The sequence below is a fragment of the Phaenicophaeus curvirostris genome, chromosome 2 (assembly GCF_032191515.1).
Source record: "Phaenicophaeus curvirostris isolate KB17595 chromosome 2, BPBGC_Pcur_1.0, whole genome shotgun sequence".
NCBI classification, from domain to species: domain Eukaryota; kingdom Metazoa; phylum Chordata; class Aves; order Cuculiformes; family Cuculidae; genus Phaenicophaeus; species Phaenicophaeus curvirostris.
Window position 1 is genome coordinate 88,834,473 of NC_091393.1, and position 23,069 is coordinate 88,857,541.

Sequence of the window (23,069 nt, forward strand, 5' to 3'; positions counted from 1 at the left end):
CACCCTTGGAAATATTCAAAAGCTGTCTGGACATGGCCCTGGACAATCAGCCCTGACTGGCCCTTCTTGAGCAGGGGGATTGAACCGACTGATCTCCAGAGGTCCCTTGCCACCTCAACCACTCTGTGAGTCCGTAAATGTGGCTGTGTGTTTTATGAATGACTGTTGCTTTCAAACTAAAGAGAAACAGTTTCACAGCTTCACTGGGTAGCTGGTGGTTTTCCTCCTCCTCTCCAACAGTGCACCTTCCTTATCCACGTTTTAGATTCCTTGAGCTTTAATAGTAAGTTTTAAGTCATGTTGAATCTAGCAAAACCTTCCATACCACTAACTAGTGAATGTGGCTTTTTCCAGAGCAGCTAATGCCCATACAATATCTGTAATTTCATGGTGCCTGATTCTGTCCCTTACAGGATGCTGTTCTCCAGCTGCTGATGGTTTTGCCAGTCTTCAGGCAGTTAGGCTGAAATTTCCCAGGTTGTGTTTCTTCCTTAGGCTCTTTTTGGAAATCAAAAACACTGAAAACTCTTCTGGATATCCAACAACAGAAACGAAATATGTCATCTTAGAGACGCTGAAAATTCTTAGTTTTTCTTGGAACTTGTAAGCAGAACTTCAGCTTTGGCAAGACAACAGATCATCTCCTTTTTAGCTAACGTGGGCTTTGTCATCAATCTAAATAATTGTTAAATTTGACCAATCTCTTTGTATCTGAAAGCCTCAATTCTAGCTGTTCCAAAGCAACCTAAACTTTTGAAATGTAGTCTGACAAACGCTTCTTAGAATGATTTGCAAGTGTATAAATGCCTTTAGCACGTTATCATTGGCCCAATATTTTTTTCTTGTTTCAGAACTTTAAATGAATCTCCACTTATGAAGCAGCTATCCCTTTCTTCTGCCCCCAAAAAAGCATAATTAAGCATCTTCCAGAGAGGCAATTGGGAAGCTGTGGTTAGGCCAGCCCATGCAGGGAGACAGAGCCCTGCCCCAGCTGCTGTGCAACAGAGCTGCTTCTTCCAAAGTCGCCTGGATGATCCATAAGCAGCAGAAAGACCCAGAGCCAGACTTTTACAAGTCACCTGGAGGACTCTTGGCAACTTGGCCTTTCCCTTATTTGTTCTCTCTATTCTTATCTTCATTGATGATGATTTCCAGTGGTGGGGGTTTGTTTATTGTGTGATGTGATGTGATTCTTGTTTCTCAAATCTTGGAGTTGCATAGCAGAAACATCTGCTACTTTGACATGGTTAACGAGCAGTACATCAAACAACATCAACATTTTTAAATGTAAGATTCTAAGAGTACTTAACATTTCTAGCAGTATGTAAAGCAAAAGACAACACTGCACGCCTCACCAGAACCTCTTCTTCTTACCACAGAACCAATAAATATTGCATCATCTTTCTTTTCACATTACAGTCACAGTGCTTGACTCAGGAAAGGAAAGGTAATTGTCAGTTCCCTGTATTACCGTCATATTCACATGAAATCTTATTCATGAACAATATCCTAACTTTGAATAACACTTCTGAAATCTCTCGAGAGGCCAGAACTGAATAATACTGAAGCAATTATTGAAATGTACTAATTACAATGAAGGTTACCAATATCTGTTTCTTCCACATTTTTGGAAAAAAAGAAATCCCACTCTAGAAATGCTTCAAAGATGAAGCATTAGGAGGGAGCTGGGCTCTTCTCCCAAGGGACAGGGGACAGGACGAGAGGGAATGGCCTCAAGCTCCACCAGGGGAGGGTCAGGCTGGACATTGGGAAAAAATATTTCATGGAAAGGGTCACTGGGCAGTGTCAGAGGCTGCCCAGGGAGGGGGTTGAGTCCCCTTCCCTGGAGGGGTTTAAGGGATGGGTGGACGAGGTGCTGAGGGACATGGGTTAGTGATTGATGGGAATGGTTGGACTCGATGATCTGGTGAGTCTCTTCCAACCTGGTGATATGATGATGATGATGATGATGATGATGATGATGATGATGATGATGATGATGATGAAAAAAAATTTCAGTGTATTGGTGGAACCAAACTTTGTGCAGCAGAACCAAGTTTTCTGTTAAAACAGCTTTTACAACATTATCATAGCTAATATTACTAGAGGGACAAAAAATACTGACTGTGGAGGATTTTTCATTATACTGAAGTCTCCAGACATGGCCCAAACAGAGACCATTACTGTCATTTCACATTCATATCAATCAGTGTTCTATCCTTACCTTGCATTCTGCTTTTCATGTTGTCATCAGATATTGAAATAGAAATGTGAAAGGTTTCCTTGGGGGCATGGATTGGGGAGGGAGAGGGAGTAATTTAGAGGAGATGTTTAAGGGAACAGGATGTGAGAGAACAGTAGAAGCCACATTTTGGAGAGAGCAGAGAACTTAATATCAAATGCCCTTTAATTCTGTATTTAAAAAAATAGAAAAAATGAGTGAGGAGTAGTAAAAGAATATAAAAAAAATAGAAAAGATGAGTGTGCTCATTTGTAGTCAGTGAACCAAGTGAACCAAACAGAAGAAAATGCATCTGAAAAAGAAAACAATTAAGGACAGAAAAAAGAATTTTAATTTTTCATTCAATGTATCGTGCTTTTAAACAGGGTTAACATGTGCAGAATGAAAATACAAAGTTACACTACCTATTTATTACAAGGGAACTGTCACCTCGTGATGCTAAGAAACACATAATTTTGTTGTTTAATAATTTTCTCTTCTATCAGTCCCTTGAGACAGGGATAATAAAATTCTAGCTATGGATTTTTGCACCCATGTGCGCAGAGTAATGCTATATATAATTACAGATTACATAGCTGATTAATGGTGACTTTGTGAGTCACACAAAAGGATAATGAGCCATTTCTTTAATAAAAAGTGTTTCATGAGTGACTTTTCTACTATTCCTTTCTCATTTTAAACGGATACATTATATATATGTATATATGATTTTCTACATTTCCAGAAAAATACCTCATGTATTAGGCCACACCTACCAATTTATGAATCACTGGCTTTTCTGATTTTCCTTAATTGTTAGTTTAATAACACAAGATGTGAAAAGACAGTCAACAGCATGTCAGATAAAATGTCAGTAGCAGCTTACTGGGAGTGAAATCCCAGCAGTACAGTTTCACTGCAGGCTTCTTCATAGAACTCTTTTGCCTTAATGCAATTTTGTAGTCTATTCCTGTTTAAGTGGAATTCTCAGCTCACATAGAAAAGACTTAATTTTAAAATTCAGTATTGTTATAATATACAAATAAAGAATATGTAAACTATGACTTTACCTCCTATTACCTGAATTGGTTTATGTCTTTCTTTCAGAATTCATAGGATTAAAAGACAGATAGACTCATGTTTTCAAACAGCTGGGGTGATGTTTTCGGTTTAGAAGTCTTCAAAATGAATAAATAAGCAGTTTGTTAATATATTACAGCATTTCTCTAATGTCAGAAACATTATGTTCTACAATAAAAAAAATCTTGCACTTCTGCGTTTCTCCATTTCCCCCTTGTTGCCTCATTTATCGGACCTCTCCACCTGGTATCCATACGGTACTGGTACACTTCTCAGAAGGCGCTCAGCAGCAAACTCCAGACTGTCTACTTGCATTTGTCACACACAGATGTTCAAGTTATTGTTTCCTTCGGCCACCAGGTTGTGCTTCTAGAGAAAGAACCTAGTTCCCAGCTAATTAATAACCTTTTCTTTTCTAGTCAGGATCACAGAGCTGAATTGATAGCCTAAACTGGAGTAAAGTGGTACGGCTTAATCTTACCTGTGGCACTTAATGCCACAAATATGCTAGGTTTGCTTACAACATAGCACAGATGCTTTAATAATTTACAGGCCTTCCTAAAGACCACAACATAAAAGATAAAAGAGGATATGGAGGGTTGAGTGCGCTTTTCTTTAATCTCCTTTGTTATATTGAAAGTAGCCAAAGGCTGAATGACAGCTTTGCTTAAATCCTCTCCTGATTTTCAGGGGCTTTGGGTGTTGGGCTATAACATTAACTGCATTCTTTTTAAGGTACGTCACTCTAAGTCATAAATTATTAATTCTACTTTTTCCTTCTGAAAAAAGAAGAATATTTCCCAACTAAGGCATTGTATAAGGCGGTAAACAGGATTCTTGCTTGTTGCATTTCCAAAAGAACTACATACATTCTAGCAAATTGCATTTTACACCAACTTTCCAGGCATTTATTCTCCTTGGCATTATCTTACAGAATAAAACCAACAAATCATAAAGCTGTTTTCCAAAGTTTAAAAAGGGCTTTTTTGCTACGGTTTATTTCACATGTCATAGAATCATAGAATCATAGAATCATAGAATCATTTGTGTTGGAAGGGACCTTAAAGATCACCTAGTTCCAACCCCGCTGCCATGGGCAGGGACGCTTCTCACCAGACCAGGCTGCCCAAGGCCTCATCCAACCCGGCCTTGAACACCTCCAGGGACGGAGCAGCCACAGCTTCCCTGGGCAACCTCTTCCTGTGTCTCACCACTCTCATGGTGAAGAAATTCTCCCTTATGTCTGCTCTAAATCTGCCCCTTTCCAGTTTCATAGAATCATAGAATCGTAGAACAACCAGGTTGGAAGAGACCCACCGGATCATCGAGTCCAACCATTCCTATCAAAATAGTTTATAGGCATTGCCCCTAGTCCTATCACTACAAGCCCTTGTAAACAGTCTCTCCCCAGCTTTCTTGTAGCCCCTTTCACGTACTGGAAAGTACCTGCTGGCCACGCTTCTTTTGATATAGCCCAGGATACGGCTGGCCTTCTGGGCTGTGAGTGCACATTGCTGGCTCATGTCACGCTTCTCATCAAACAAGCACCATGAAGTCCTTCTCAACAGGGCTGTTCTCAATCACATCATCCTGCATCCTGTACTGAAATTGGGGATTGCCCCGCCCCAGGTGTATGTTGTATTGTAATGTATTTGTGATATATTTGGGTTGTAATGGGTTCTGTACTGTATTGTATTTTGCATTTTATTTTAATTTGTGTTGTATTGTAGGGTATGGTATGGTATTTAGGGTTTGGTGCTTTGTACGGTGTAGTGCGGTGTTTTATATGGTATGTATGGAAATGTTTACTATGGTATGTTGTCTATTGTATGGTATGGTTTGATAGAATATTTTGCATGGTATGGTAATTACAATGGTATGGTATGGATTTTGAAGCCAGTATGGTGTGTTTTGTATTGTGTGTATGGTACCTTTTGGATGCTATGGTTTCTACTGTGTGGCATGGCTGGTTTTCTGTGGTTGGTAGGAATGGTATGCTAAGGCATTTCTGTCATCTGTATGGTCTGCAATGGTATTGCATTTTGTGCTGCGTGCATGGTACGGCATGGGGTACGGCATGGGGTACGGCATGGCATTGCGTGGCATGTGTTGTGATACATTTTGCAGGTTGTGTGATGCACAAGCAGGTTGTGCTTATGATATGGGATGGGATGCTGTGGTGTGGTATGCTATACTATGCTATGGCATGGCATGGCATGGCATGGTAGCTAGAAAGCTGCCTCGAGGAGAAGCACCTGGGGGTGTTGGTTGATGGCAACTGAACATGAGCCAGCAGTGTGCCCAGGTGGCCAAGAAGGCCAATGGCATCTTGGCTTGTATCGGAAACGGTGTGACCAGCAGGTCCAGGGAGGTTATTCTGCTCTTGTACTCAACACTGGAGAGGCTGCACCCTGAATCCTGTGTTCAGTTCTGGGCCCCTCACCCCAAGAAGGATGTTGAGGCTCTGGAGCGAGTCCAGAGAAGAGCAACGAAGCTGGTGAAGGGGCTGGAGAACAGGCCTTATGAGGAGCGGCTGAGAGAGCTGGGGTTTTTTAGCCTGCAGGAGGCTGAGGGGAGACCTCATTGCTCCATCTAAGGACCTGAAAGGAGGTTATGGGGAGGACGGAGCTGGCCCAGAGCGGTACCGCCCGCTAGGAAGGGGAAGGCGCCGCCGCCCCGCCTCCCGCCCCGCGTGGGCCCCGCCCCCTCCCCGCCCCGCGTTGCGATGGCGGCGGGCGGCGGGCGGTTCTTTTGCACGGCGGGCAGGGGGCTGGAGCCCTTCTTGGAGCGGGAGGTGCGGGCGCGGCTCGGCGCCTCCGAGGTGAGGGCCGGGCGGGGAGGAGAAGGGGAGGGGAGGGAAGGGAGGAGAGGCGGGTGGCCGGCGCAGGGGTGGGACGTGTCCCCTCGGCCCCCGCGGGGTCGGGGGCGGCGCTGCCTCCCCCGCGACGGGGCCAGAAGGGGCCGGGGGGAGGCGAGAGGGAGCGAGGGAGGCGAGAGGGGACCGGCTGGGGCGAAGGGGGGGCCCGCGCTGGAGGGGCGGCTGCTCGCCCCGAGCGTGCTGGGTGGGTTGAATTTGGGAGATGACAGGTCGCCGTCGGCTTTGAGGATCAAGTTTAGCCGTGGTTCTAACCGAGAAAAGACGCAGCTTCCCCCCAGCCCCCTGTGCCTTGACCGGTTTTGAGGTTTTGCAGCGAATTGGCCTCTATATTCCTCGTGCGTCCCTCGTCACAGCTGGGTCAGGAGAACTACCCCCAGGCGTGAGTTCAGGCTTCAGACCTTGCAGGACCGAAGTCAGCTCGATGAATAGGGAAGAGATATTTCCTTTCAGAAAGAACAAACTGGTGAACTTTAGTCTGAGCTTAATCGATGCGCGTCTTTGATTCTTGGGAAGTGTCCCCTGTCTCTAATCCTGGACCCAGAGGGGCCAGGGTGGAGAAGGGCCAGGGGAGGACCCGGGGTTGAGGGGCTGCTGCTCGCCCCAAATGTGCGTTTGTTTGGGGTGGCCAGCTGCACATCTTCCTGCCACGATCGGAGCTTGTGTTTCCCTGGAGGTGGTCAGCGTCCCTGGAAAGGTCTTCTTCAGCACAGAGGCAAAGCTGGCTGAGCTGAGGGAGCTCCGGTCTGGAGAGCGGCTGTTCCTGCGGCTCCACAAACAGCCCCCGCTCCCCGTTTCTAGGGAGAAAGGTAAGGCTGGCACCAGCTCCTTCTCTCGGGTGTACTTGGAATCGTGAACCCCGGTGGGAGTCATACAATCATAAAACAATATGGGCTGGAAGGGACCTTAAAGATCATCTAGTTCCAACCCCCATGCCCTGAGCAGGGACATCCCACTAGATCAGGCTGCCCAAGGCCCCATCCAGCCTGGCCTTGAACACCTCCAGGGATGGAGGACTTGATTCTGAGCTGAATCAATGTGTGTCTTTGATTCTTGGAAAGTATCCCACGTCTCTAATCCTGGACCAAGTGCTTTCTGGGGAGGATGGCATGGTTGGCTGGCCCTCTGTCCCTGGGAATGGTCCAGTTTTTTTAGAGCTGCTGAATTCTTCTGCAGAATACAATCCTTGCACAATTTCATCTTGGTTCTGCAGAGCTTCTAATCAGAGGGATGCCTTGGTCTCTGCTGGTGGCATGTGTGGGTACTGAGAGCTCGGTTGTGCCTGTGATGGCAGTGATGCCTGCTGCTGTGGTTCCTGGATTCACACACAAACAAAATTTGAACGCCGTCTGTTAACAGCTGTTCTCAATCTGTAGGAAAATCAAATTCTGAGACTGTAGTACTTAAGCTGAAACTACTTTTTCTTCCAGGGAAGATGCTGCATGAGATTAAAAGCCTTGTCACTGAGGAACCAAAGTCTTGGCTGGATGTAATCTCTACTTGGAGGAACCTTCGTGGGTGCGAGGGGAAAAAAGATGTGCTTCCAGAAAACAGGTTGCCTCTCAAGAGAAAATCAGAAGAAGAGACAAATATTGTAACTAAAAGGCAGAAAGCAGAACAAGTGAGAGAGCCTGAGGAATGTCAGGCAGAAGATGGAGAGAGTTATATGGTACCTGAGAGAAAGAGCGACCAGAACTGTGGGGCTGAAAGCCAGGCTTCCTTAGAAGACCTTTCCAAAAGCAGCAAAGAGGAAGCTGTTGCAAATGAGGAATTTGGCTTCAGTTTCAGAGTTTCTTGTCGCTGTAGTGGAGCAATTGCCAAAATACTTACTTCGCAGGTATGCTCAAGTATCTCTGTTTTAAAGTAATTTACCAAAGGGGAAGGGAGATGTGTAGTTTCGTTTGTCATTTCAGTTGTGTTGTATGTTTTAGAATAATAAACTGCTGGAGGTTTTTCTGTATTTTCTCAACCAAGCCCTTAATCTGCATTTGTTTTAAATAAGTAGAAATGCTAGGGTTGCTGTTAATTTCTGGGCTCTGTTACCCTGAGTATTTTTCAAATCAGTGCCTTTTATTGAGGATAAGTTGAGGTACTTGGGCTTGTGGAGCTTGAGAAGTGATCTGATACTAGCTTACAGCTACTTAAAAGGGCCCTTGCAAGGACTGTGGAGCGAAACTCCTCTCAGTTGTGGCAGAGGGTGTAAAAGAAAGGCACAGGCCAGAACTTGCGGGTCGGTGGGCTCTGACTGGGTATTGGGGAGTGTTTGTTCCCTAGGAGGGCAGTGCAGGCCTGGGAGGTGTCACAGGGAGTGGATCTTGGCCCTGGGAGAGAGTAGTGGCGTAGAGGACTTCCAGGGGCCCTTTCCATCTAGCACTGATCCCATCTGTAATAACTTTCTGCTGTGAGGGGAAAAAAAATAAACAAAGCTCTGTGTAGTTTCAATTTCTGTAGATTTCTCTTACTTGAAGACAGCAGTGGTTTAACTAGATTGGTTTTTTTTTTTCTTGCTGAAGCTAGGAACGTGGGCAGGTGGGACGCGTGAGCCTGCCAACATGAATGTTTGCTTAAATTTGTGTCATGTTTCAACTCTTGCACTCTGAAAGTAGTGAGAGCTTTCTAGATGCCATAGAAGCATTAAAATTGTGAGTAGCAGTTGCGTGTTTGGAGATTTCCTCCTGGGTGATCTAGTTTATGTCCATCAGAAATATTTTTAGTGCATGTTCTATAATTCCAAAAGTGATGACAGCTTTTATTGTAGCTTGGGCGGGACTTAAACTTCAGCCTCTCACACTCCAGCTAAGCGATAATCCCTTTGTCCTTTGGTGTGTTTGCTCTACTCCCTGTGTCCTGTTGTCCGTTTTTGGGGCTTTGTAGGAATTAATCTCATAGGGATAAAGAGAGGCCCGTTCTTTTGGCAGGTACTTGAGGATTGTGCAGTTGAGGCTGAAATGGGTAGTTTTTTTAAATCTGTTGGTTTTACTGCCCGTGTCTGTTCTTCCCCCTTGCAGGAGATCGGAAGAGCCGTTGGCATAGCGCTCATGAAGCAGTTTGGGTGGCGGGCTGATCTGCGGAACCCTGATCTAGAGGTAGTAGTGCTTGTCTGCTAGATGGCTTCTTGCTTCTTCCAGAATTGCTCGCAATATCTTTCATTTTGTTCTTTGCTCCCTTTGCACATGGGATGGTGGCCTCTCTCTGTCTTTCTGCTGCTGAATTTAGAAATCATTGGGTAGCACTGAGCTAAAGTTTTCAGTAGACACTGTGTGAGTGCCTTCCCGAGCACTTAAATACTGGAATGGCCAGCATGGCCCCCCTCTGAGGGGAAGGATCCATGCAGGTGATGGTTCAGGATCTGGCCTGCTTGCAAAGTGCTGAACTCTGTGTTGAAAGCAGAGGTCCCCTGAGCTGTTGAGCAGGTAGTTTAGCCTCTACAGGGGAAGAGAGTGAGCGGGGAGGTTGTGTTCTTGAAGAACTTGAGAATGCCATTGATGGAAGAGCCTCCTCCCAGGGCTCGTCCCTCAAAGTAGCCTGCTTTAGGCATCCTCCATGGTGCAGGCTGTGTGGAGATCTTGGAAAGGTTTCATTGCCCTTGGCAAGCTGTTTCTTCATTTCTGTGCTTGGCCTGTGGAAGCTGCTCTCAGCACCGGTGCTGGGAGGTCTGAAACCATCTCTAAAAGCTCTGAGCTCATCTACTAGCTCTGTTTTTTATCGGCTGTGCATCAAATACGGCCTTGTTGAGCCTGAAGTGGGGCTTTTGTTCTTGTCCAGATTTTTGCTATGAAACCATTTAAGTGCTGAGCACTGAGATACTTCAAAAGCATCATGGCTCTCTTAGGGCTCCATGGGGAGGGACTACAGTCATGCCAAATCTGTTGGGGAGCTCACTTGTCTTTTAAGATGCTTTCTGTAGGACAGGAGGGCATTTTCTTCAGCTGCCTATACTTCTGTAAGGATTACTCAGTTTTGCCTCCATCTGAAATGCCCCAAAAAATAAGCGTGTGTGTGGGAATAGCTGAGCGCTGGGATGCTCTCTTCAAGGAGGTATTCTGATAATTTAGTGTGCTTTCTTCCAATTAATCTAATTGTCCAAAGTGTATATTTTTGTTCTTAAAACTAGGATAAGAAGTTTGTAGAAACATCTTCTGTGTCTGGTTTAAATGAGTTAAAGCTATTGATGTGTCAGATGGAGAGTTTCAAATGTAATTTTTTTCCCCTCTTTCAGGTCTTTGTCCATCTTAATGACATTCACTCTGTGGTGGGGATTCCCCTTTTCAGGTGGGCGTCCTCCTCATCAGATTTGTTTTGTCAGTATCAGAACAGGCATAATTTCTAAATAGTCTTGCTGTTGACTGTGAGCGTTTATCTTCTGGTTTGATATTCACTGGACTGTCGTGTTAGTCTTGTGTTCTGTGTGGAGCTTATCTGCGCTTGTAGGCCAGACTTTGTGATGAGTTATGGATAAAAGCAAGCTGTCGTTTGTGTCTGTCTGCAGATCTGTCCAGGTCATTTATTCTTTCATATTACATGGGCTTTTCTGGGTGGTTGTGCTGTTGCCTAACATTGATTTTTTGCTGCCTGCAGGCTTCCGTTGGCAAACAGACAGTATATCAAAACAGCAGGGCTGCGGTCAACAGTTGCATGGGCCATGGCATCTCTGGCTGAAATCAGGGTAAGCCAAATGTTCATGGCAAAGCTGTAGAGTCCCAAATGATGGAGGGGTTGCTGCTTATGGGGGCAGGAGCAGGGAGCTTTGAAGAAGTGTGGTGATTGTAGTGTCCCATGCTCTAAGACATGAATGAGGAAAAGGATTCACAGTTTTTTTCACTCTCCAGGCTTCAAATTTTGTTTGGGTTGCTCTTCCGAGGGGAAAATAGAAGCAAGTGTGATATTTTCCACAGATTAATTTGGTACCAATATCTGTCTGCAGTCCACTTTTAGTCTTTTCCACTAAACATCACCTCAGGGCTACATACATCGATGCATTGTCTCTAGTGAAACTACTAATGTGTTTTGCTATGTTCTCTTGCAAGCCAGTTGGGCCTGGAAAACCAGTAATTATTTTTACTTACACTGCACAGTGGGAATACCTAGGTGATCCATACGTCAGTAGTAAACTTTGTCCTGGGAGAGGAGTTTGTCTTGCTTGAGATACAATAACCCCTTTATTTTTGCAGGCAGGTGCCTTTGTGCTGGATCCCATGTGTGGGCTGGGAACGATACTTCTGGAAGCTGCTAAAGAGTGGCCTGTGAGTATCACAGTAGCAACAGGCAGGACCTTGTAGTTCCATCGGGAAAAAATGTGTGCAACCATTATACCAAAGTGCGTTACTGAAAAGCTAGAACCAAACCGGTCCTTCTGTGCCGTTGTTGAGAGTGTTTTAGGACAAACATTGCTCCGCAGGAAGCACAGGGTTTGTGCAAGACTGGCGTGGACTTCTAAAAGTGCCTCGACTTATCCTGGGATCAGAGGTGTCAGTGGGACAGTACAGCCAGTTTCCACTATTAGAGGCAGCATGGCTGTTTGTAGCCATCTGGGGTCTTGCTGTTAGTACAGAGCCTAAATGTTTCTGTAAGTCACAAGTGTCTTGAGCAGAGCAGAATACGGAAGGAGTCAAGAGTGCTCAAACTTCACCCAGTTCTCTGTCCTCTGAGTCTATGTATTGCTCTGTGGAATGGTAGTAGATCTCCCAGCAAGGGGTTTATCTTGGGAGAGGTGTGCAACAAGACAGTTCTGAGAAGCCTTTCTAAAATAAATACACCTGGTTCCCGTCCAAGTGACTTTTCTCTTTTTCTCTGAACAGGAAGCGTGTTACTGGGGTGCTGATCTAAGTGATTCACAGTTAGAAGGTGCAGATGAGAATCTTAGGACTGCAGGCTTGATGGATAAGATTGAGTTGCTTAAAGCTTCTGTGAAAGGTATGGCTGTAGGCTTTCCAAGTGATACATGTTGGAAATATTTTGTAGTTTTAGGATTACGCAGGTAACATAGGATCTCTTGAGGTTACGTGTAGTAGAGCTACCTCTTAATAAAAGAGCCAAGTAGTGACTGTAGTTCTAGAGAATGGATAATTTTTTGCTTTCCCCTCCCTGCCTCCTGCTCCCAGGAACTTTGGTGAGAATATACTCAGCAGAAGACAATGAAAATAATAATTGTCAGACATGGGCAGTAGTTGTCTGTCTGAATGGTAAAGTTTTGAATGCCACAGAGAGTACATACTATATAAGAATTCTTTGTCTTATGGGAAAACAGCAAGGACAGACAAAAAGTGGTTTGTAACTTCAATTTACCAGATAAGTAATTGCATTAAGATCAGCTAATTCGTTGATGTTTTGCAGTACGAGTATCTTAAATGACGATGCCTTTCTCCTGGAAGACTCTCTCCTGCTCATGCTCTCACTTCATAAGTTAATCAGGGGAGAACATAATAATTTAATGACCTTACTCTGGACCTCAAAGCCTGAATCTAAATTAGTCATTTATGAAATTTACACCAGACGAGAGCTGGGTGTTCTTCCCTGTGCACGGGTGATGAAGCGTTCATATTTTTTAAACTTGCAATGTATTTCTTATCAGAACTGTAAGAAATATTATGTGTTTTTTGTAAGAACATATATAGCTTTATTTCTTCTTTAAAAGCTGTGATTGTGCTGAGCTTCTAGGGTAACGGACAGTACTTTGATGTCAGGCTTTTCTAATACTGAACAAGTAACTGGTGTCTTTGTCACTGATCAGATGCTGTTATTTCTGCATGTGTTGAAGGACTGTAGGTAACTTGTCCTTCCATTTGTAGATAAAATTGTTCTAAAATTGTTGTGCTGCAAGTGTTGATCCAAGGATGGTCCAAGAAACATCTCCTGCCAGTTCTGGAAAGGCTGGCATAGAATCACGACAGGATTTAGGTGAGAAGGGACTGCTGGAGCTCTTTAGTCCTGTCATCTGCTGGGAATGAGGCTAACCCTAAAGCTGGGTCAGGTTGCTGAGGGCATTGTCCAGTCGAGTTCTGAGCATCCTGAGAGATGGAGAATCCATAGTCTCATTGTTTGGCAAGCTGGCAAAGCCCTGTCTGGCCGGCGTAGCCTGGTATATGGCCAACCTTCATCACCACAAGGGTGCAGTGCTGCCTCATGGTCACAACAACGGACTGTTGTAGGATGCAGAAACTCTGGGAAGGTACTTCAATGACTCAAGCTCCAACAGAACCTAGGCGATTCTGATTGGAGAAAACGGGGATAGAGAAGAATTTAAAATGTGGTTCGTTGCCATTCATACATGTACTTAGTGTAAAATGCTTGCAAGCTTAGTTCTTCTTTTGTGTTTTTGCTTGTAAAGATTCCCTTGTGTTGAGAAGCAGCAGCTGATTTGGACCCATGCAGTCCCTTGTTTGTAGAGTCTTGTTATGGAGCAAACATATCCCCACTAACTAGGAGTCTGTGAGCTAACCCACACACTCATGCATTTGTCTCTTCTCGGTCTGCATTGGGTTGGTGGCTTTGTGATGCCATTTGTGAGGAAAGGTACAGAAGGAGCCATGAGTCTGGGTGCATAACCCGCAAAAGCGTTGGCAGGCAGTTTTGTAAGGTGCTTGAGGGCATAGCTGCTGCTCGTTTTCCACACAGGACGATTTAAAGACCTGCCTTTATTCTGCAGCATTGCCGTTGCCTTCAGAAAGCTTTGATGCTGTGATTGCGGATATTCCGTTTGGGAAGAAGTTCAAGATAACAAAAGTCTTTCAGCTCCTTCCAGATATTCTCCAGGAAATGGAGAGGTACGTGTGGCCCTTGACATGGTATACGTGTTTGGTGTAAATGTCATGATGGTTTGTGATCCTAAGTGTTCAGCCAGCTTCAGGTTTTCTTTATTCCAAACACACTCCAGTTTTTTAGTCGGATCCCGTGCAGCCAGTGAAAGTCCGAGTCCTTTAATTGTCCCTTGAAGGCTGTTGTGGCTTGTCTTGCAAGCTGTGGAAATGCTGGCGGCAGCACAAGCTGACAAGGAATGAGCTTGTTGTGTGGGCTACATTCGCGAATATTCTTTCCAAGGCACGATGGTTAAATGTTTGAGTCACACTCACAAATACCCTTAAGGCAGAAAGGAGAAAGAGGAGAGGATGACCTAGATGAACTTAACGCACGGCCAGGTGGATAAAGCGTCTCCGTTGAGGTCAGCTTGTATAAAATCATAGGCTTTCCTTTTGGGTTGACAATCAAGCTTTTACTAGCCTATATTGTTGGGAAGAAAGATGTCAGACCAGAAAATGGTGGTATCAATTTTCCTTTCTGTTAGTGTATATCCAGTTGGCCACCTGGTCTGCTTTTAGATGCCTCCTTTCATCTTTCACCCTGTTGTTTTGTAGCAGAGTTCAGCCAAACTAATAGCAGGCTGCTTCTATCAGGCAGTTCAAACCATGTGCTTCTTTATTTCTTTTCTTGGCTGAAAGGCTGACAGTCCTTTCTGTAGGACTGGTCTTCAGCAGTGTTCATTTTGCTCACCCAATGCAGGAATGCAGTGGGAAGGTGGTGAAGAAGGTGTGGTAGCTCCACAGAACAGCAGGGCAACCTTGTGTCAGCTTACAGTGACCAGCCCTCCCTTTGACTCTGCTTGTAGTCTGGTCTTATTTGCTCTGCTGGGCCACTCTAAGCAAAATATTTCCCTGGGAATGTGGAAATGAGGAAGGGACCGTTACTGTGAGAGCCCCACGAGTAAGACTGTTCAATCCACTTGCTGTGAACAGAGCAAGGATAGTCCTATTTTCTCCTCTCTTTCAAAGCCAAGTGTCACGTCTGGTCATGTACTGTGAAAAATGGATTACGCACAGTGATGAATTTTCCTCTGCTTCCTGAGTTTGCAAACCATTAAGGATCAGTGGAACAGAGAAAGAACAGACCTTTTAAAGTTTCCAAATGGAAAGGTCAGCTTCAGAATTGCCTTACCAATCTTCTGTTGCCCTGGGAAGCTGTTCCTTTGCAGAGTGGTGGAGGCTTATGCAACCGAAAACCAGTGTTTGAAATTGATACTCCCCTCAGTCCTTGAAATAATACCAAGAGGGGGAAAACAGAATCTACCTTCCCTGCTGATGCAGTGGAAAGAACTCCTGAGGCCAGAAATGTTTGGGAGTTAGGATAGGACCTTGTTCTCCCATTTAGAAAGAGTTATAAAGATAGGGAATTTAAACTCCATTTGGAAGTGTAGTTTATCGAGTTGAGCCATGAGCATTAACAGGCCTAGTGTTTTGTTGAATGCAAGTGCCATCTGAAGCGTCAGCAGTGTTGAGTTCTGCACAGATGAATGCATGTCAGGCAGAATGAACACCTAACCTACTTTTTTTCCTTTTTTTTTGCCAGAGTACTGCGTGTTGGAGGCACTATTGTATTGCTACTGAGCCAAGATCTCCATAAGCGCATTGATGGCGTTGCCAAGCATGCCAAAAGTGACTCTTCTATCGTCTTTTCTGATGGCGCAAGGGAAGCTGCCATTGCAAAAGCCCTGAATGTTGATGGGAACGCTTCCTCCTCAGTGAACGGTGTTGAAGAAGCTTCCGTCAGCAGCAGACAGACACGGTTTGGGTCTCTGGTGCCAGATGGTGTCTATGGAGTTAGTCTTGGAAAGACGGATGCTTTCATACACAAATACAGGAAGATCTGTACTGCTGGGAATCGGTAGCTTTCTTGCACTGTGTCAAAGTGAACTTGAATCCTGATACGCTTCAAGAGTAGCATGGCAGTGATCTGGTGGAGCCTTGTTGATCGGAACAAAGCCTGTGCCATCTGTTAGTCCAGCTCACTTTCTTTGGATATGGGAAGGTTCTGCTTTTCTCTCCTTCTTTTGGAGAGGTGGAAGATGCCTTATAATGCATCAAGTATTTTTACTGTAAGATATTGTAATGAGGTAGAGTCCTGAAATCCTTACTTAGACAAAACCTCTCAGTATTGGGAGGAGTTTCTTTGTGACAGAGACTTCATTTGCAGAACTGCAAACCCAAATGAGCTGCTATTAACTGTGACTGGATTTTCACCTTCAGCAGTGTTTTTAGGAAGTACATCTTGTCTGCAGGAGTCTCCAGCTCTTTTTGAGGGCTGGATGTGTACTTTTATTGTGTGTCTCTTGCAGTATTACTTGAAAGCTTGTTTCTGATGAGTTTGAAATGTTGTTATTCAGATCCCTTGGAGTAGAAAATAAACTATTTTCTGTGTTAATTCTTTGCAGTGTTTGTATGTGTGTGACGGGTGTGCTTTGGCTTTTTAGGGTGAAGAGACTTAGTTCTATCAAAAAGAATGATTTTCCTCACTCAGTAACGTTAGTCCAAAAGCACTGTGGAAGATGGAGAAACTTGCCAAGTTCAAAGTGACTTCTGTGAGCAAAGCAGCATGTGGAAAAATTCTCCTGAAGAGAGAGAGGTCTCAGCAATTCTTGTAGTCTCTGCAAAAGGTTTGTTGGAGGGAAGAATCTAATCCAAGGCTTCCCCATGGCTGCTGAGCTGACAGGGAAGTATTGGTATGGAGAAGGACTACGATTGCTTTCAGCTGCTATTTTGAACAAGCCTTTGCAACTTGGCAAACTGAGATGGACTCATGAATTGTGTTCCTCTGCTGTGATTAGCATGGAGATAGCAATCAGAACTGTCTGAGTTGGTATGGGCTTTTTTTCTTTTTCTTTATTTGAAGTTCATTGTTGGAGCCAGTTGGAAGCATTTTTTTATGCAGGTGCTTTCCACAACACACAGGCTCCAGTCTGAAGATGTTAGAATTTGAAGTAAGAGCCTGTGGTGCAGACTGCACTACGGAGACCCAGAGGGCAGGAGGATATGGGCCAGATTGGGAAGATCCTGCTGCAGTGACTTCTGCTGGTGAGCTGGTACCTGGAAACATTCTAGTGCACTGCAAGTCTGCTAGTATGGATTTCTGGCTTAAACCAATATTTTTCTAATTATACGCCCCCCTCCCCAAGTCAGCTTTCAAAGAAGTTTTAGCGAAGACTATAATGAATGTGTCACAAGAAAGGTAATGGATAACTTGTTTGTGCCATTAGTGCTCTATCAAATACATGCGGTCAATTATGGATCTTCTAACTGGCACCTGTGCAAGTTTGTTGTAGGAGGTGAAGCTTCACCTGGGTTTAGTTCTCAATGTGGCCTGGGGCCATAAAGAGTGGCTATAACACTTTTCAGCGAGGGGCAGAAAGAGAGGTGATATTTGGGTTTTTAAATTTTTTTCACGTGAAGTTGTGTGGCCACGATAGTGAAAATGTTAGTGTGGCAAAGTGCTCATCCGAAGTTATGTAAAATATAGGGCTTAAAATCTGTTCCATTGTCCAGAGCTGCCTCATCTGAAGACTGCTGGAAGTTCACGGTGAGATTGAGTTACATCAAGCATCTTACAAAGTCGTGCCTGTAACAAAACAGAGGTGATCTGCAAATAGTTGGGGGGGGTTGAGCTGAGTATTCTTCAATGTTGCCGACAACATTTTCATTTACATGGCTTTGATTCCTGTGTCAATTTATGCCCTTAAGCAGTTGGTAGCCTGCTGTTCCCAAAGGCACTGGTGGCCTGTAATAAATCAGATTTTTTCTTCCTTTCTGGATTTTATGAGCCCTGGCAATACTGGTCTAGAGAATGGCCAGCTGACCTTTGATTCCTGAACATCTTGTCTCAGTTTGTGTCTCGCAAATATTTTGGGAAAAGAAATACATCAAAACCTTAGCTCCTGCTTCATTGGTGCCACTTTCTCATGTGTTGCCTCTATTCTCTGATACAGATAAAAGGAACTTCTGTTTTTGCTCTTCTTAATGTCTTTGCATCTTTGTTCCACCATGGGGATGAGCACTGAGTGGAGACCCTGCTGCCATCGGTGGAGTGGGCAAATGACTTTCAGGGAGAACTGCTGGAGAAAATTCCTTTTTTTACTGTTCTTTCCACAACCTACCAAGTTTGGACTTGTTGATTTTTGTAGGATTCCCACTGGTCTCGGGATCTTTCCACAACCATCTGCCTGCAAATTATTTGCAAATGCCAAACTCCCAGCATTGCAGAAGATTATTGCCACAGAAACGTACAGGGGGAGGTTTGAGATCAGGTGTGCCAGGAGTGAGCTGGCTTGATCTCTGAACACAGGAATCCACACGGCATTTATTTCCAGACTTCATTGCTGGCTACTTTTTATAGTGTTAGGGGTTTTTGCCTTCCACTTGTGATTCCACATCCAGCTCTGAAGCTGCCGTGTTAAGAACCAATACCTTGCAGCATTGGGTGAGATCAGTCAATAAAAGGTATGAGCCCTTGAGCACCTTAAGTGACTTAGATGAGAATATTAGCAGCTTAAAAGGTGGGTATGTATCTGCATCATTAAATTCTGTAATTCTGTCCTTTTTCAATTTGAAACTGGATGAAGGAGAAAGCAGAAGCAGAACTGGTCTTATGTGCCATGTGAAGGGAGTAGAGTGGACATGGCCTTCAGTGCAGGGGTGTTCCAGTTCCAAAACTCCCCTGGGTAGAGGAGAGGCTTGTGGAAATAAAGCTAAATGTGAGGAGAAATGGGACTGAATACCAACCCCCCCAACAGGCTGAGTACAAGGCTTTAAAAACTAAGTTAGTGGAGATGCATCACAGCTGGGGACAGCACACTGTTCATCAGAAAAGAAGGCAGCAAGGGTATCTCACTCTGTGAAGTGGGGGATGGGATGTCTGGGGACAGGCATAGCCAATTCCTGTTGTCAGCAAGGACTGTGATTCCCTTGCAAGGGCTGTGGTTCAAATGCCCAGTTATTTTCCAAGATTAATTGCAGCTGCTGCTCTGACAATCCAGCCCTCCAGTTGACCTGTGCTCATTATAACATCATTGTTATATCACTATCATACTAAAATACACCCCTACACTTAAGGCTACCTTCCTCCTCGACAAACCATTCCCCCAGCCTCTCCTACTCAGCATTCACAGTTAAGTTTGGCAAGCAAAGTGAGAACAACTTTTCAACCAGTCAGCAGGGTTGCATCCCAAAGGTGAAAATTGCTATAAAAATGTAAACAAAGGGGAAAGTTGTGAGGGGAAAATGTTATCTAAACTTCTGGGATCAGCCGGTAGGCAGGACTTCATCTTGCCTTCCCCTACTAGAAAGTCATCTGGAGGAAGACAGTGGTGTTATGTATATCTTTCCATCAAACTAATTACTAGTATCTCTCTCTACTTTGACTTTAACTACCTATTTCTTACTTGCATATCGCTCCGATCTGTGCTCAGGTGCTTGACTTTCAATGTATTTTTGCAAACAGTATCTTAGGCCCAGTCACCACCTAACCCTTATTTAGTCATTGAGTTGCTATAATCAATTGTTCTCAATAAAATTGACTTGTTTGCACATCTACAAGTCTTGGGCATCTTACTAACTGTTAAGAGGGATTTAAAGGGAGCTTCTGACTCAAACTCAGCAAGCTAGACAAGACTGATTGTCTTTGCAAGGCTGCTGATAAGCTTCTGAGTGAGATGGTGTGTAGTGCATGCTGGACAAATATTAATTGCTCTCACGTGACTGCTCAGTGTACCGTGCTCTGGCAAGCCGGACAACATATTTTTGTCCTTGTGAAATTGTCACCTAAAGGGTTAAGCAGATCAGTAAACTCTCCTTTCTGAAGTCTCTTGTGTTTTTAGGACCGAACTCATCTTCTGTGCACTGCGTAGGGGCTGGAGTGGACACAGCATTCAGTGCAGGGGTGTTCCAGTACCAAAACTCCTATGGGGAGCGCAGATGCTGTAGCAGGAACTGCTGCTTCTGCGCTGGGGAGCAGCTTTGCTGCTGGGTGCGGGTGCATGGAACTGTCGGGAAGGAACTGGGCAAATGGGTCCACGGATTTCAATTAGCAGTCAAACACAACAGTTCTGGAAGAGGATTCATTATTATCATCATTTATGTTGCTCCTTAATGGCTTTAAAATAAAAAATCATCCTTGGTTGCTCATAGAATGTTGTCTGCAGCATGACAAGGACCTATACAAAACGCATTTAAGCTGCTAAGTAACTGCTGCTGAAGCTGGCCACAGAGCTTCTGTGTATCCACGGGGAATTCTTTCAGACTCCTCTGTTGCAGGCTTGTTTGGTTTGCACCCTTGCAGCAAGGAGAGGCTGCTGCTGCTGGTGCAGAGTAAGGACCAAGGGACATGTAGTGAAATGAGCGTGAGGTATTGGGTGGCTCTCGTGGGAGTCTTGGAAGCAGTCACATATGCTGCAGGGTGCAGCCCTTGATGCTCCATGGGCCCTGCTTGTCTGCTGTGAGAGCTGTGTATGTTACAACGGCTTCGCAGTGGGTATCTCAGTGGTTTACTTGCTTACGGGTTTTAACAGCAAAGTACATCAGTAGTTTCAGACTTGTGTGGCTGTGCAAGGTTTCTTGAGCATTTTTAAACTTCAGATCTCGGTACAAATTAGCTGCCTAGTAGGGTTTTTTTGAAATAGCTTGCCTTGTTGCTAACAAAGAAGTCCAGGATGAGAAGCATTGTTGAAATAATGCTTCCTACGGATGTGTGCTGAGCAAAGAGCATGCTAGCTGCAGAATTCTTGCTGTTTGTTTCAGTGTCATCAAGCACAGCATGGATTTTAAATTAGTGTGTTAGATCTAAGTGAACAGAATGCTTATTTAGTGAAAATGCATGCTGTAAGCCCAACAAAAAATAAGAGTTCAGTGTATTTCAGAAAAGAAACTTTGCATGAGTCATTTATGCTTAAGATGTTTTAATTTATTGGCTCCTCATGTGTTGTTTATTTTTTTCTTCTAAAAGAACCCTAAACAAGTAGTTTCATTGTCCTAGATCCTTGTGTATCTCAGCTGCTTTTTGACTCCGTGTTGTCAGAGAAGGTAGAGTTGAGCTAGCAGCAGTTAAAGTAATAAAACTAGAACCAGGTAGGTGTTTCTTAGCTGAAAAGAAATTGGGTCCTCTTATTGAAAAATGGGATAATTATGGCCTGATCAGTGCTTTCCTATTTAAACTTATTGAACTAGAGTGTAGAGCACAGTAACGTGAGGAGTAAAATGTCCAGATGATTTGTTTACCTTGTACCTGTTGGCGTTCCCTTTCTAAGATTTAATTTGGGGGCTGGAAATAAATTGTAACTATTACCTGATTTGATCCTTAAGATCTATGCAGGCAAGAAGAGAAGGAAGTTCTTCTGTTTTTTTTTCCCTTTACTGTTCTGGGAGTGATTAGAAATACTGTGTTTATGAAGTGCATGGACATTTCAAAATCAAGACAGTACAGTATGTTACCATGTAGTTCCAAAAGTATATGCTTATCACACTTCTTTTATTCATCCTCAAAGTTGCAGTCTCAGGTTATCTTGTCTAGTTCTCTTGCTTTGGCTTTTTATCTGAGTTCCTATTGCTGGAGAACTTGGCTGTGCAAGACAACATGGGTTACCAGTGCAGCTAAGTCGAGCAGCTGTGCTTTTGTCTCCCTGTGGAGCTTTAAAGATAAAACAGGGAAGGAGTCTGGCGTAGTGGGGAAGAAAAACCATACAACTCAGCAGGCTCGGATGATGTTAACCTTTAAAATGGGTGGTGTTTTAGTAGGACTCAGAGAATCATGCTGAGTGCATTCTCTGAGCTGTGGACAGAGCCTGGGGCTGCAGGGCAGCTCAGGTAACTTGCTCTCATGTTGTGCTAATGAGGACAACATGAGAGACATCTTGCAGGTGAATCAGGTATTTTTGGCAGCCTTTGAACACCTGAGTGGTGCACAGGGCATGTCCTTTAGCTACCTGCAGCTTGCTCAGCGAACTCAGTTTCTCTCTGTAGTTGTTGCGGTAGAGGCTTGACTCCCAGCTTCAGATGGGTTGTATCCATATTCCAGAAGCGTGGCACTGGTTTACTTTGCAAGTTTTGCAGATCAAGGAGGGTATAAAGAATCATGGAATCATAGAATAGTTTGGGGAAGAAGAGGCCTTAAAGATCATGTAGTTCCAACCCCCCTGCCATGGGCAGGGATATCCCACTAGATCAGGCTGCCCAAGGAAGACTAAGGGTTCATAATATTTAGGCACATACTTTACCGATTCTGCTACTTTAACATTTTGGATGCAATGGAAACACTGGTCAAATACTGGAGGAATCATGTCATGTCACAGAGACACCTGTTCACATGTGAAAATAATTTCTTGTTTGCTCTTCAGTGTTTTTGTGTTTAAAGGTTTGTCTTTGTTTAAAAGATACAGCAAGCCATCAGTAATACACCATGAACAGCAGACAGTCTGCTGTCACGTTAATTTTTGCAGCTTGTGGTTTGAAATTTGCTTTCAGTTCAATAAAATAGATGTGAATATCAGATTTCTGGTGAAAAAGAACCAAATGGATAGGTCACCAGTATGCTGATGTGTTGGGGAAACTTAACATTTGTTTTCTTTGGTAATAACTTGGCCAGGTTTTTTTTGAATTTGTTGTGTTATATTTGAAATCTATTAACAGCCATATTTGAGAAGTGGTTTGGAGTTGCAACAATTGATAAATATGAGCTTCGTCTCTATAGTCAACATTTTAGACAGTAGCTTTGGCTTCTGAGTTAAAAGCTCTTGAGTTATGCTGAAATGTGCTATAGCGGTGTGTTAAAAGGAGGATTTTAACCCCCTGAGTCCTCTGTAACAAGAGGCTGGGTTTAAGACCAGGAAGGAAAACTTTGTGAACCATCAGACCAATGAGCGCTGCAGTGTAGTGGTCAGAGCTGGCCCAGCTTTTCGTGAGTCTGGAATATCAGCCCCCAGATTGTTAGCACTGGGGAGGATGCTTTAGATGATTCTCTCTCTTCTTGAGGAGACAGACCAATTCAGTGGTTTCTGGGAGATCTCTTTCATTCTATATTTATGATCCGTGAATAAACGTCATTTTTGTCCCTACAGGAAAAAGGGCTGTGGAATAAAATGGT

At 44.1% G+C, this 23,069-nt stretch overlaps 1 protein-coding gene across 1 annotated transcript; it reads left to right on the forward strand.

The window, feature by feature from the left end:
• The first annotated feature begins 6,004 nt into the window (after nucleotides 1-6,004).
• On the forward strand, nucleotides 6,005-16,334 carry LOC138718355 (THUMP domain-containing protein 2-like). Its single transcript, XM_069852801.1, has 10 exons — nucleotides 6,005-6,122; nucleotides 6,853-6,985; nucleotides 7,607-8,013; nucleotides 9,185-9,262; nucleotides 10,396-10,448; nucleotides 10,755-10,842; nucleotides 11,348-11,419; nucleotides 11,975-12,089; nucleotides 13,822-13,939; nucleotides 15,516-16,334. Exons 1-10 carry the CDS (start codon nucleotides 6,027-6,029, stop codon nucleotides 15,832-15,834), a joined length of 1,479 nt encoding a protein of 492 aa, XP_069708902.1. The 5' UTR covers nucleotides 6,005-6,026; the 3' UTR covers nucleotides 15,835-16,334.
• The last annotated feature ends 6,735 nt before the right edge of the window (nucleotides 16,335-23,069 follow it).

Coding starts and splice junctions, on each gene's coding strand:
- LOC138718355 (XM_069852801.1), top strand. CDS start 6,027: ATGGCGGCGGGCGGCGGGCGGTTCTTTTGCACGGCGGGCAGGGGGCTG. Junction 10,449..10,754: donor GTGGGGATTCCCCTTTTCAG/GTGGGCGTCCTC, acceptor TGCTGCCTGCAG/GCTTCCGTTGGCAAACAGAC. Junction 10,843..11,347: donor CATCTCTGGCTGAAATCAGG/GTAAGCCAAATG, acceptor TTATTTTTGCAG/GCAGGTGCCTTTGTGCTGGA.